This window comes from Phoenix dactylifera, unplaced genomic scaffold (assembly GCF_009389715.1).
Source record: "Phoenix dactylifera cultivar Barhee BC4 unplaced genomic scaffold, palm_55x_up_171113_PBpolish2nd_filt_p 000139F, whole genome shotgun sequence".
NCBI lineage: Eukaryota > Viridiplantae > Streptophyta > Magnoliopsida > Arecales > Arecaceae > Phoenix > Phoenix dactylifera.
In genome coordinates this window covers 897442-910464 of record NW_024067695.1, presented here as the reverse complement: position 1 = coordinate 910464, position 13023 = coordinate 897442, and the positions used below count along the sequence as shown (strand labels likewise).

The 13023-nt window shown below is 52.9% G+C and overlaps 1 protein-coding gene across 1 annotated transcript; it reads right to left on the bottom strand.

Moving 5' to 3' along the window:
• Positions 1-1549: 1549 nt before the first annotated feature.
• LOC103697607 (GDSL esterase/lipase At1g28570-like) lies at positions 1550-3638 on the bottom strand. The gene is made up of 5 exons (XM_008779512.4): positions 3317-3638; positions 2980-3198; positions 2648-2796; positions 2259-2535; positions 1550-2055 (listed from the first exon to the last, which is right to left on the bottom strand). The coding sequence occupies exons 1-5, from the start codon at positions 3612-3614 to the stop codon at positions 1835-1837; spliced, it is 1164 nt and encodes a 387-aa protein (XP_008777734.2). The 5' UTR covers positions 3615-3638; the 3' UTR covers positions 1550-1834.
• Positions 3639-13023: the final 9385 nt, after the last annotated feature.

Genomic DNA, 13023 nt, shown 5'->3' with positions numbered 1-13023 from the left:
TATGGTAATGTCAGATAACATTGATGAGTGCATGTATCTCATAGATTTAAGACTAATTACTATTAATTAATTTTCTAATTTTGAATGAACACATATTAACAATTGGAGCCAACAAATGACTAAAGATAAAGTAAATGTATTATAATTTTGATTCTATGCACTATATTGTATATTATGATGAAGAATAGCATATTTTATCAACAAACTCTCAAAAAATAAAATATTTCAACATAGTCATTGACTTCCCACTTTGTAGAATAATTGTCAACTGGTTATATGAATCAAAAATAACAATCCTAACCCAAGTTAAACATATGAAAATGTCATAGAACCAAAATAAGCCTTCAAGAATCAACCACAGGCATGAACGGCCATGAGTCTGGCTGTCGGGATAGGATCTCGATGTCGAGCATTTTCCAGATCAATTTTTTTGAGAATTAGATTCAGCATCCTTGTGTGTAATTCTCAACTAGCTCGTTCGCTTTGTTCTGTTGAATTCAAGCATTGCCATTCTTGTCTCCAAGAAACGAGATGCCATCTCCCTAAAGAGTGTAAAATTGAGGAATAACAACGTTCACTATAGTGCTTCAATTGTTTGTCCTGGTGTATTACTCACTCTTACCCAATAGTTGCTCCTATACAATAGAATCGTCTTTATTAATAAAGAGATGGAATGTACGAACTACATACAATTTGGGGTGGTGGTGCAGTTGGCTAACAAAGATGTTCCCATTGGTGAAAAAATTGAAGAGTCCGTTCGAGAACAAAGAAGATGGAACTATTCCTCTGAAAAATTCTTGCATTCTGTTGACACCAAATGTTTGCAACTTATCGCAATCATTAACTGGCCCCAAGCTCTTCCTACTAATGGCCGAAATTTTCTGCACTTCTAGGAAGTCCAGAGCGTGCGGTGGTTGGGTTGGCTGTCCTCTTAGATGGAGTTGGGTTTTAATTCGCAGCAGATCAAATGCTTCCTGCCAATGGGCAGCATTTAATGAGCAAATGAGCAGTATATCAGAAAAAAATGAGCAACCATCGATCTCATTCGTTTGCATAACCACTCAACACTGATTCATAGTACTAGTGCAATCACATCCATTCATTTGCATAACCAAAACAATGAATTACAAGACTGAAAAGATTGAGTACGATCAACAAGAAATGGCCCCTAATGTGGCAAGTTCACTGTTGCCGCTACATTCTAAATACTGAGGCCAGATGGAACCAAACTAAGTAAGGCGGCAAAAATGAAGAAGAACTGGTATGTCTTTGAAGATGATCTATAAGAAGTCTGCTTATCAGAAAATTTCCAGCAGAAAATCCTCGATCTTATGCCTAAATCGGAATGGTATGACAATAGTGTAGAAAAAAAATCTTACAGTATAGAGTCTCCAAATGAGCTAACTTGAGGAACTCCGAGTCACCCCTTTATATAGAGCAGTAATCGATCCGTTACTTGATTGGATGCGACGTATATTAATTAGAAGATAATGGTCAGCCGCATGTTTACAATGCGGTAACTGTCCGCATGAGCAATACACGGTGGTAATTACTCTGATCGTGCATTGACTGCAATGTTGTCATAACTACCAATCTTTATTAGCATGAGCAGAGTGATTTCTCGATTCTCACCAAAGTTGTTCACCTCAGTTAATACCCAAGCCAAGGAGGTCAATCTAATCTGAGATTGAAATATCCAATATTTTTTCCATTAGCCATAAAATCATATAAATTCTTGAAAATAAGAACCAACATCCTAGCAGGCCATTCTTAACTCCTCTACTTAGTTGGGTAGAATACATGTTGGAGCTGACTGGCATTTCACTCTATTTTTTTAGCATGTTTGGATTATGGGAGGATCGGCATATGGTCCTTCTAATAAACCACGGGCAACGATTTCAGAAGCCGCGTCGGTTAGGTGCGTTCCATCCCAAAAAACAAACATCGATGGGTCGCTGCAAACCGTAGTCATTGGAGCCCCGCACAGTAAAGAGAAGTTGACGTTATAGGGGCCACCACCTCCACAGCATGCATCCAAAGGTGCCTTCTTAAATCCTGCAATTCCACAAATTTCATTCTCTCAAAAAGATGACTGAATGTAGTATAGAGAAAATTCAAAACAAAAAATAGAAGGAAACAAGACATTAAGCTGTTGCGATAGATTGGAAGTTATCCAAGCGAATCGCAGTCTTGGACATTATAGAACAACTCACAGCAACTATTAATTAAGATTTGGAAGACAAAAAGGAAACACCGACCAAATTTCTGTGGAGAATGGAAGATGCTCATTAGGGCTTCGTAATAGTCAGCATAGATGATGGTAACATGAGGATGAAGTCGTCGGAGCCGGTCCAACTCATTCTGGAGTAGATGATTGTGGTACGCCGAGAATTCATTAACCCACCGGATACAGCCTGTGTCTGGATCATAGTCTTCTGCATCTTCACTTTGAAACGCAGTAAGGTACGTCGAGACACATCCAGATGGGAAGATTCCCGGTACTACGAATGTTTTTGCACCAAGTTTGATCAAGTCCTAGCAATCAAGCAAACAGATCTTTAATTAAGAAGCTGGTGTTGCCCGAGCTGGGGCTAAATTCCACTAAAACTAGGCACAGTTAGATGATTGAGGGAGAAATTAAACTGACATCGATCACTGAGCTAATGACTTCAACGATATTAGGAATGAAGGTTCTTATCTCATCGGTGGTTCTTCCTTGTTCAAACGAGTGACTATGGTCATTCCATCCAATCTCCCCCACGAGGAAAAGCGAGTTGCTCATGATGCCTTTGCAGTCTGTCAACATGTGGAAGCAATAAAAATTGTTCTTGGTAAATTCAAACCAACAAAATCATATAGCAAAAAAGAAGTTTGTGCATCGTATCATCAAACTTTTATTAGACATAAAACTAAATGGGGAGGAGAGTGTGAGACATAAAAAAACAAGAAGAAAAACTGGGAGGAAGAAATTGGTGTCACCCGAATCCGTGGAGCATAACGAAGGCAGCAGTTGCTTGAACCAATTGAACTGAACACCCAACGAGTACTCCGTCCATGTAACGTTTAGCCCTTTGGCCCTAAAGAAGTCGTTGTCGAGAGCGGTGGCCCCGGCGACCGCAAAATTCGCTCCATACCGGAAATCCTGGGCACTAGTTCCGGCCAGATACGGAGGCACGAGCGGCAGTCCCGAGGCTTGTGCTAACACCAGCCATCACCAAAACTCGATTAATAATTAGCTCGTTACATTTTGGGAACCAAATGTAATTCACAACAATGGCTTTTAGAAGGAGAAGGAGACATAAGGAGGATTAAACACCAATGAAGTCAATGATGAGTCGCCCATCGGAGAGCCGGCCAGTGGCATGATGGAAGTAAGTCTCGCCATATGGGAGCTGGGCAAGTGCGCCGGCATCGTCGCCAAGGTAGTGGAGAAGGTTTCCGGTGTCGGCAAGCGAGTCCCCGAAGCTAAAGATGGAGGCAAAGCAGCTGGCGGTGGTGGCCGCGAAGGTGCTCCTCAAGATGGAGGTGTCATATAGGGTGACAAGGTGGGTGCCGAGAAGAACGAGGAGGGCGGTAAAGAGAGGAAGGTGAAGCGAGTCATGGAAGGAGGCCATTGGAGAGGTAAGAGTGGACAAGGGACCAAGGAGTGCCGGTACGCTTTAATCTCCAGGAAATGAATGGCCCTCGATAATTCTTTTTTCTTCATAAATTTTTTATGTATATGAATACGAATTTGTATTAAATTTTTTTGGTAAACAACCTTTTTATTTACGAGTAACATCTTCTGAATAGACCATCATATAGTAGTGCGCCAAAATTTGAAAGCCATGATGTTTCGGGATGCCTACTAACCAATGAATTGCTAGACATCTCCTTCCATCGCACAAGTTGACACCCCACCACCAGAGAAATTATTAGTAGATTAAGTCTACCACGTTAGTGCTGGAAACATCAGAGTCATTGCTTTAGATGATGGAGCCATCACAACTATTCACTCACACCGCACCAGAGTTTGACATCACGGTCCCCAGATTGGGTCCATTTGAGTCTGAGCCACTTTTATTTTATTGCATTATTTGTGTTTATTTTAGTCAAGTCAATTTGATTAGTTGTTTTGTTATTAACCAAATCAATTGAGTCATATAATTGGGTCGAGTGATTGGATCGATTTTGGTATGTAATCAATTGATTGACTTAGTCAATTATTGAAGAATTCAAGTTTGGTTAGTTATCAATTGATTGACTTGGTCAATTCATAATATAAGGCCTATATAAAAGCCACCCCGCTCATGAATTAGGAGATTGAATGGTGTAGAACCAAATTCCGGAAGGAATCTTCAGTGGGAATTTAAATTAGAACAGAAGAAGAGGGAGAAGAGAAGGAGGGAGAAGAGAAGAAGAAAGGAGGAAAAGACGTGGGAGAAAAATTTCTTAAACTTTCATTAACCCTAATCAATATAAAAGTTTCCTATAAATAGGGCCCAATAAGAACAATTAAAATAAAACCCCTTACACAAAATAAAACCCACAAATAAGCCCTAAAATGCAAATGAGTCCAGAAATAAAATAAACCACAAATAAACCCCTAAATGCAAATAAACCCAGAAATAAAATAAACAAATATGCAAATAAGATGGGGACCTAGCTGATGTCCCCATCAACTCCTCCCGGGTGAGAAAAACTCGACCTCGTCGAGTGTAGATCGGGTCGGCTGTCGTACTGCTCCAGAAGATCCGGGTCAAGGCGCTGCAACTCAGCTCGCGAAATCCACGACACATCTGATTCGGGTCGACCTTTCCACCGAACAAGGTAACGTTGGTAGCTTCCTCTCCTGGTAGATATAACCTGCTCATCTAATATATGTTCTGTGTGTTCTCTGCATGCATGAAACTGTGGAGGTGGAGGCTCACTAGCAGGTGCTAGATCAGGGTGATCAACAATAGTGGATGTATCAACAAAAGGATCAGAAGGAATGAATGTTGATTTCTTGTATGGGACTAAATCTTCAATATTAAATATCGCACTAATCCCATAGTCTTCAGGAAGATCTACAACATACGCATTCGAACTGATTTTCTTTAGTACTTTGAACGGTCCCGCACTACGGGATTGCAACTTTTTGAACGTCCCCGAAGGGAGTCGTTCAGGTCTAATTCTTACCATGACAGAATCGCCTATATTCAATTCTTTATAACGTCTGTGCAAATCAGCAAGGGATTTATATTTTAAGTTATTAGAGTGAATATGTTTGCTGATCTCCTGATGCAATGAATGCAGGTGTGAAGCAAATGATTGTGCAGACTCAGAGACTCTATGTTGATGAGACATGGGAATCAAGTCTATGGGTTGCCTAGGTTTATATCCATGCACCACTTCAAAAGGACTCATGCCTAAGGTCCTATTGACCGAACTATTATATGCAAACTCGGCAGTTGGTAACACGAGATCCCAAGTCCTAGCATGCTCACCTACCAGACATCTTAAAAGATTCCCTAGACTTCGGTTGACAACTTCGGTCTGGCCATCAGTTTGGGGATGATAGGCAGAGGAAAATTTTAATTTGGTACCTGTTGCTGGTGGTCCAAACCGAGAACGATTGGCACAGCGGTGTGAACGGAATTCCGTCTGAGCTGCCTTGGTTGATGTTGATTGTGCTCCACCTTCCACCGGGAAACCTGCAAGCAAGCCTCGCACCACCACTGGGGTAGTGGGGGCCCTCCGACGATCAAGTCAGAGGAGATTGGAGGAGGAGGAGAGATAATTGCAGGTAGTAGGAGAATGCTCTGGAAGTTCTTGCCTACCCCCCCTTCTCCCTCCAGCCGCATATATACCTGGCTGGGGGGTCTCTCAGGGGGGTTTGTCATCGTGGGGCGCGATGGAGTGGCCACTGACATGGCCGTTACAGGGCGTCGTGGAGCAGCGCTGGGTACGGCCATGACAGGGCGTAGTGGAGTTCCGCTTTGTACGGCTGATACAGGAGATCGTGGAACAGCATCGGATACAGCCGTTGCAGGGAGTAGTGGAGCAGGAGGCCTCGGCGTGCCTCTGGGAAGCAGCCTGTCGTTATCAAGAGATCTCCGACTCGGGGTCGGAGTGCTGGATCAGGGGGCAGCCGACTCGGGGTCGGGCTGCGGTGCTGAGGATATCCGACTTGGGGTCGGATTGCTAGATTAAGGGGAAGCCGACTCGGGGTCGGGCTGCGAAGCCGAAGATGTCCGACTCAGGGCCGGACTGCTGGATCGAAGGGCAGCCGACTCGAGGTCAGGCTGTGGAGCCGAAGATGTCCGACTCGGGGTCGGATTGCTGGATCAAAGGACAGCCGTAGTCTTCATGGGCGCGCGTGCCGGTCACGTGGAGCATGGCGGCTTAGTTCCCCCGTAACAGTAGCCCCCCACTTCCGAGCCTGGAACCAGAAGGGGAACGGGTGAAGGGAGTGATGCTTCGAGATTGCCGCCATCCCTCGGAGAGGCGCGCGCGCTTCGAGCTCCCCGCCTTCTTTATGGCGTATGGCGGTTGTTGCTGACCTGGCAGTCTGAGGATTTCGGCGGACATCCTTCCTTAATGGTGTCGATTCGCCTTTCGGGCGCGAGCGACCCTTCTCGACTCCTCTCCGGCGCCATCGCCTGCTGATTCTCCTACTGCCTCCCTACCCCCTGCGGACGAGCCCGACGCTCCCGACCCGGGGGTTCCTCCAAGCTGACCTCTTGTACCTTTCGTTGTCCTCTTTTTTTTGTATGTCGGCGTTTTGCCAAATTGTATGGGCCTTGGTCCTGAAACAATGAAAATTAATACAAGTCGAATGTTTCTTCATCTCGCTTTCGTCCTCCTCTTTTTTTTCTTTTTAACTCTTGGCAGCGTCTTGCCGACTCCTGACTCTCGAAGTTCTTCCGGTCCTAAGCCGGGCATCCGAGGGTTAGGCCTCAGGAAATTCTTCCGGCGCTAAGCCAGGCATCCGAGGGTTAGGCCTCAGGAAATTCTTCCGGCACTAAGCCAGGCATCCGAGGGTTAGGCCTCAGGAAATTCTTCCGGCGCTAAGCCAGGCATCCGAGGGTTAGGCCTCAGGAAATTCTTCCGGCACTAAGCCAGGCATCCGAGGATTAGGCCTCAGAAAATTCTTCCGGCACTAAGCCAGGCATCCGAGGGTTAGGCCTCAGGAAATTCTTCCGGCACTAAGCCAGGCATCCGAGGGTTAGGCCTCAGGAAATTCTTCCGCTCGTTGGTCGGCCAAGGCTGGCGCAAGCCGAGGCGACCGGTCGGTGCTTCAGGCTAGTCTGGTCCCGGGATGGTCATCGGGTTAGCCTGGCATCCGAGGGCCGAGCCTCGGGAGATTCCGCTCGTTGGTCGGCCAAGGCTGGCGCAAGCCAAGGCGACCGGTCGGGGCTTCAGGCTAGTCTGCTCCCGGGATGATCATCGGGTTAGCCTGGCATCCGAGGGCCGGGCCTCGGGAGATTCCGCTCGTTGGTCGGCCAAGGCTGGCGCAAGCCAAGGCGACCGGTCGGGGCTTCAGGCTAGTCTGCTCCCGGGATGATCATCGGGTTAGCCTGGCATCCGAGGGCCGGGCCTCGGGAGATTCCGCTCGTTGGTCGGCCAAGGCTGGCGGAAGCCAAGGCGACCGGTCGGGGCTTCAGGCTAGTCTGCTCCCGGGATGATCATCGGGTTAGCCTGGCATCCGAGGGCCGAGCCTCGGGAGATTCCGCTCGTTGGTCGGCCAAGGCTGGCGCAAGCCAAGGCGACCGGTCGGGGCTTCAGGCTAGTCTGCTCCCGGGATGACCATCGGGTTAGCCTGGCATCCGAGGGCCGGGCCTCGGGAGATTCCGCTCGTTGGTCGGCCAAGGCTGGCGCAAGCCGAGGCGACCGGTCGGGGCTTCAGGCTAGTCTGCTCCCGGGATGATCATCGGGTTAGCCTGGCATCCGAGGGCCGAGCCTCGGGAGATTCCGCTCGTTGGTCGGCCAAGGCTGGCGCAAGCCAAGGCGACCGGTCGGGGCTTCAGGCTAGTCTGCTCCCGGGATGACCATCGGGTTAGCCTGGCATCCGAGGGCCGAGCCTCGGGAGATTCCGCTCGTTGGTCGGCCAAGGCTGGCGCAAGCCAAGGCGACCGGTCGGGGCTTCAGGCTAGTCTGCTCCCGGGATGATCATCGGGTTAGCCTGGCATCCGAGGGCCGGGCCTCGGGAGATTCCGCTCGTTGGTCGGCCAAGGCTGGCGCAAGCCAAGGCGACCGGTCGGGGCTTCAGGCTAGTCTGCTCTCGGGATGATCATCAGGTTAGCCTGGCATCCGAGGGCCGGGCCTCGGGAGATTCCGCTCGTTGGTCGGCCAAGGCTGGCGCAAGCCAAGGCGACCGGTCGGGGCTTCAGGCTAGTCTACTCCCGGGATGATCATCGGGTTAGCCTGGCATCCGAGGGCCGAGCCTCGGGAGATTCCGCTCGTTGGTCGGCCAAGGCTGGCGCAAGCCAAGGCGACCGGTCGGGGCTTCAGGCTAGTCTGCTCCCGGGATGACCATCGGATTAGCCTGGCATCCGAGGGCCGGGCCTCGGGAGATTCCGCTCGTTGGTCGGCCAAGGCTGGCGCAAGCCGAGGCGACCGGTCGGGGCTTCAGGCTAGTCTGCTCCCGGGATGATCATCGGGTTAGCCTGGCATCCGAGGGCCGAGCCTCGGGAGATTCCGCTCGTTGGTCGGCCAAGGCTGGCGCAAGCCAAGGCGACCGGTCGGGGCTTCAGGCTAGTCTGCTCCCGGGATGACCATCGGGTTAGCCTGACATCCGAGGGCCGAGCCTCGGGAGATTCCGCTCGTTGGTCGGCCAAGGCTGGCGCAAGCCGAGGCGACCGGTCGGGGCTTCAGGCTAGTCTGCTCCCGGGATGATCATCGGGTTAGCCTGGCATCCGAGGGTCGAGCCTCGGGAGATTCCGCTCGTTGGTCGGCCAAGGCTGGCGCAAGCCAAGGCGACCGGTCGGGGCTTCAGGCTAGTCTGCTCCCGGGATGACCATCGGGTTAGCCTGGCATCCGAGGGCCGGGCCTCGGGAGATTCTGCTCGTTGGTCGGCCAAGGCTGGCGCAAGCCGAGGCGACCGGTCGGGGCTTCAGGCTAGTCTGCTCCCGGGATGACCATCGGGTTAGCCTGGCATCCGAGGGCCGTGCCTCGGAAAATTCCGCTCGTTGGCCATGCGCCTGTCGCTTGCAGCCCGACGGGGTTTCTCCGTGGCCAGCTGCGATCGTGTTTCTCCTCTTCTCCAAGCGTTGCCTGGGGAACACCAGAAGGGCATTAAACGCTAATTGATGCGTTACCTGGAAAATCGGATCGCCAGTTGCTGCTTGCTAGGAGTGTCAGTTAAGCGGCCGCGATGCGCGCGTTCTTCGAGGCGGATGCGGCCTGGGCGCGAGCGGAGATATGTGGACCTAGGGGTACGTGCCACCCGGAGTGTCCTGCACAAAGAATGCGATTAAGGAGAATGACGCTTAGGAAATCGCGGGAAGATACGCCTCGAGAGCCAGAACGGCTCCGGATTCAATGCGTCCGCATTTATGGGAGCCACCCGCATCGGAACGACCGGGGGGCTGCAGTTTGGCTATAAATACAGGTGCAGGTGCGATGGAGTTTGCCAAGCCGGAGCTGTTCAAGTTGCCATGGATCGTGGACCTTCTCTCTGGCGCATGGCTGAGAGACCCCTGCCGAAGGAACGGGAGGCGCGCCCTTCGCGACTTCCGCCAACTAGCCGTTTCATCTGGGATCAACAAGGAGGTTCTCCCCGGCGGAACTCCGCTCTAGGCGTTTCATCCGGGATCACGTCTCCCCTCCTTGAAGTTCGGCCTCCCGATTGAGCTCCGCACCAGGTGCTTGATCTGGGACCGCGCCTCCATATGCTCTTCCCCCTTGTATTCCTTCTCTCCCCTAACACTGGGGAGGACCGGAATATCCCTTGGAGGTGGCGTTCCCCTGGAGGCAGCGGGAGCTTCGTCTGCGGCGGCTCCTCATCCTCTTCGTGGGGCGTGGATGGCGCCTCCGGTTGGAAGCACCCACTTCCGACGGGATTGCAACCGCTTCAGATGGAGGTTTCGGGATCCCAGATCTTCAGCTCCTCGGAGTCTCCACCTCTTCTTTACTTTCTTTACACCCTAATTCCCCTCTGGGAATTCCTTGTAATCACACGAGCACGCCGTTGTAACCAGAAATTATTGAAATGCAAAGTGTTATACATTTTTGAACTGTCTTTTTGGCATCGTCGTTCTACTGGTAATACATCCGCAGGTTAGCGGAATTCCAGCTCCTTAGAATTTCTCGACCATCTAGGGCCTCCAACTGGTAGGAGCCAGGTCGGTTTACCCAGCGAACCTTATATGGGCCTTCCCAATTTGGCGCTAGCTTCCCACCTTCCGCAGGTCGAGATGCTTTAGCTCGCCTTAGCACCAGATCTCCGATTCTGAAAAGCTTCGGTCGGACCTTGGAGTTGTAATATCGGGCCACCCTCCGCTGATACATCGCCATCCGAACCTGCGCCATTTCCCTCGCTTCTTCCAAGAGATCCAGGTTCCCTCGGAGTTGTTCCGAATTGGCCTCGGGTCGGTGTAGTCGACGCACATCCTCCACTTTCCGCTCGCCTTCCGGACAAGTACGACATTTGCCAGCCATTCGGGGTAGCTGACTCCCTTATGAATCCTGCCTCCAAGAGCTTGTCTACCTCCTGGTCGACCACTCGGATCCGATCCGGGGCACAGTGTCTCTTCTTCTGCTTTACTGGTCGGTGGGTTGGGTCGACGTTGAGGGCGTGAGAAATGACCTCCGGGTCGATCCCAGGTACATCGGCCGCCGACCAGGCAAATACATCGGCGTTGGCTCGGAGGAATTCCACCAACCGAGCCCGAGCTCCCGGGTCGAGATTGGTGCCGACCCGGACCGTCCGGTCCGGGCGACCTTCCTCAAGGGGAACTTCGATCACACCTTCGGCCGGCTCCCCGTGCCGCAAGGCTACCTCGTCTCTGGCGTCGAGGGACTCGACGCTTAAGGCTTCTACGGGCTTCTTCCCTTTGAGAGTTGCTAAGAAACATTGCCTTGCGGTCGGTTGGTCACCTCGGACCTCTCCAATCCCGGCCGCCGTGGGGAACCGCATGAGCAAGTGGTACGTTGAGACCACCGCGCGAAGGGCGTTCAGTCCGGGTCGTCCGAGGATTGCGTTGTAGGCCGAGGGAACACGGACGACCAAGAACCCGAGCCGCACCGTGGCCTCTGCGGGTGCAACGCCCGCAGTCACAGGCAGCTCAACGACACCTTCGGCCGAGACAGCGTCTCCAGTGAATCATCATAGTTTGCCATAGTGAGGGAGATCACCATGGCGTCGTCGTGGGGGGTCTGAACCTCCTTTACATCTTCATCACAAAAAGTGATTACATTACCGACCCTCTGCCTCTTTGCGACGGCTGCCCTTGATGCTTCAGTCGAGCCCCCCGCGTTCCTCTCGGGCCGGGGGCAGCCCCCAGTGATAGTATGGATCACGCCCGCGACGGGTCGATTCTGCTCCCGAGGCTCCGGAGGGGCCGGGTCGGCCGGACGCGAGTCTGCGGGGGGACGTCGGTCGTTCACGTATCGACCGAGACGCCCTCGGCGGATGAGAGCCTCGATCTCGTCCCAAAGCTGGAAGCAGTCTTCGGTGTCGTGGCCGTGGTCCCGGTGGTACTCACAGTACGCCCGAGAGGGCCTCCTCCCAGGGATCTTCTTCATCTGTCTCGGGACCGGGAGGTCCTCTCGCCCCTTGATTTCCATGAGGATCTGGGCCCGGGGAGTCAGGAGAGGAGTGTACCGGTTGAAACGTCGGGGCGGAGAACGAGGGCGTAGGGCGCCGTGGTTCCTCGCCGGCGACGGGCTTCTGCGCCGACGTTGAGGCGTCGGGCTCCTCCCCTGGCGTGCCTCTTTTCGCCTTTTCTTCCCGAGCTTTGGAGGGATCTCGGCGGCCTCCTTGCTCCGGTGGGCGGCCGCCTCCTCGGCGTCCGCATACTGGTTTGCCCGGGACAACAGCTCCGGGAAGCTCCGCGGCAGGCGTTTGTCCAGGGAGAAGGTGAGTCTGCCCTTTCGGAAGCCACGCTTCAGGGCTGAAAGAGCCACCTCCTGGCTCAGGTTCCGGACCTCCAATGTAGCCTTGTTGAAGCGGGTAAGGTAATCCCGCAGGCTTTCTCCCTCGTTTTGCCGGATATCAAAGAGGGAGTCGGAAACCAATCGCCGCCGGCTACTGACGGCGAAATGGCTGATGAAGAGGCGAGTGAACTGGTCAAAGGACTGGATAGAGTCAGCCTCCAGGCCGGCGAACCACGCCCTGGCTGGGCCACGGAGGGTCGCCGGGAAGGCCTTGCAGAGGAGAGGATCTGATGCTCCATGGAGGAGCATAAGAGTCCTGAAACTCTCCACGTGATCCCGCGGGTCCGCCGCCCCGTCACAGGGCTCGATCGCCGGCATTTTGAGTTCCGGCGGATTTGGGGTCCGCAGGATCCTCGAGGCAAGCGCCGGTTGGGAGGAGATCTCCAAGTCGGCGAAGAGATCTTTGAAGTGGCCCTTCAGGACCTGGAGTTGTCTGTGGAGATCGTCCACCCGCCGGTCCAGGGAGCGCGACCGGTGGGTGGGAGACAAGGAGCGGCGCGAGGGGGACCGACTGGAGTGCGGGCCCCTCGAGGACTGGGGGGTCTGAGAACGCGCCCGGGTTCGCCTCTCGTACCCCGCGCAGCTTCGATGAGAAGGTCCTGGCAGAATGGACCGTGCTCGAGAACCTTCCTCGCGCCGGCGCTCCTCCCCATGGGAGAGGAAGGAGCGCGGGTTGAGGAAGACAGGTGAGCGCTCGGGGGGCAGCGGCTCCTGGGCCCGCTGTGGCGCTCGAGACATCACACCCTGCAGGTTCTGCACTGCCTCCGCGAGGGTGCGAACCTGCTGGGCTAACTGGTCGAACTGAGCGGCTTCGACCATCTGAATGGGGGGTGGAATGGTGGAGTGTTGCTGAGAATGTGTTGGAGACGCAGCGGCCTCCCGGCCGGAGGCGCGAGAGGCCCC

What these genes read in the sequence shown, in the direction of transcription:
- LOC103697607 (XM_008779512.4), bottom strand. Translation starts at nt 3,614, where the DNA reads ATGGCCTCCTTCCATGACTCGCTTCACCTTCCTCTCTTTACCGCCCTC. An exon ending in TCATTAGCTCAGTGATCGAT is followed by an intron (nt 2,536 to 2,647) that starts GTCAGTTTAATT and finishes CTTGATTGCTAG; the next exon opens with GACTTGATCAAACTTGGTGC. An exon ending in CCATTCTCCACAGAAATTTG is followed by an intron (nt 2,056 to 2,258) that starts GTCGGTGTTTCC and finishes GTGGAATTGCAG; the next exon opens with GATTTAAGAAGGCACCTTTG.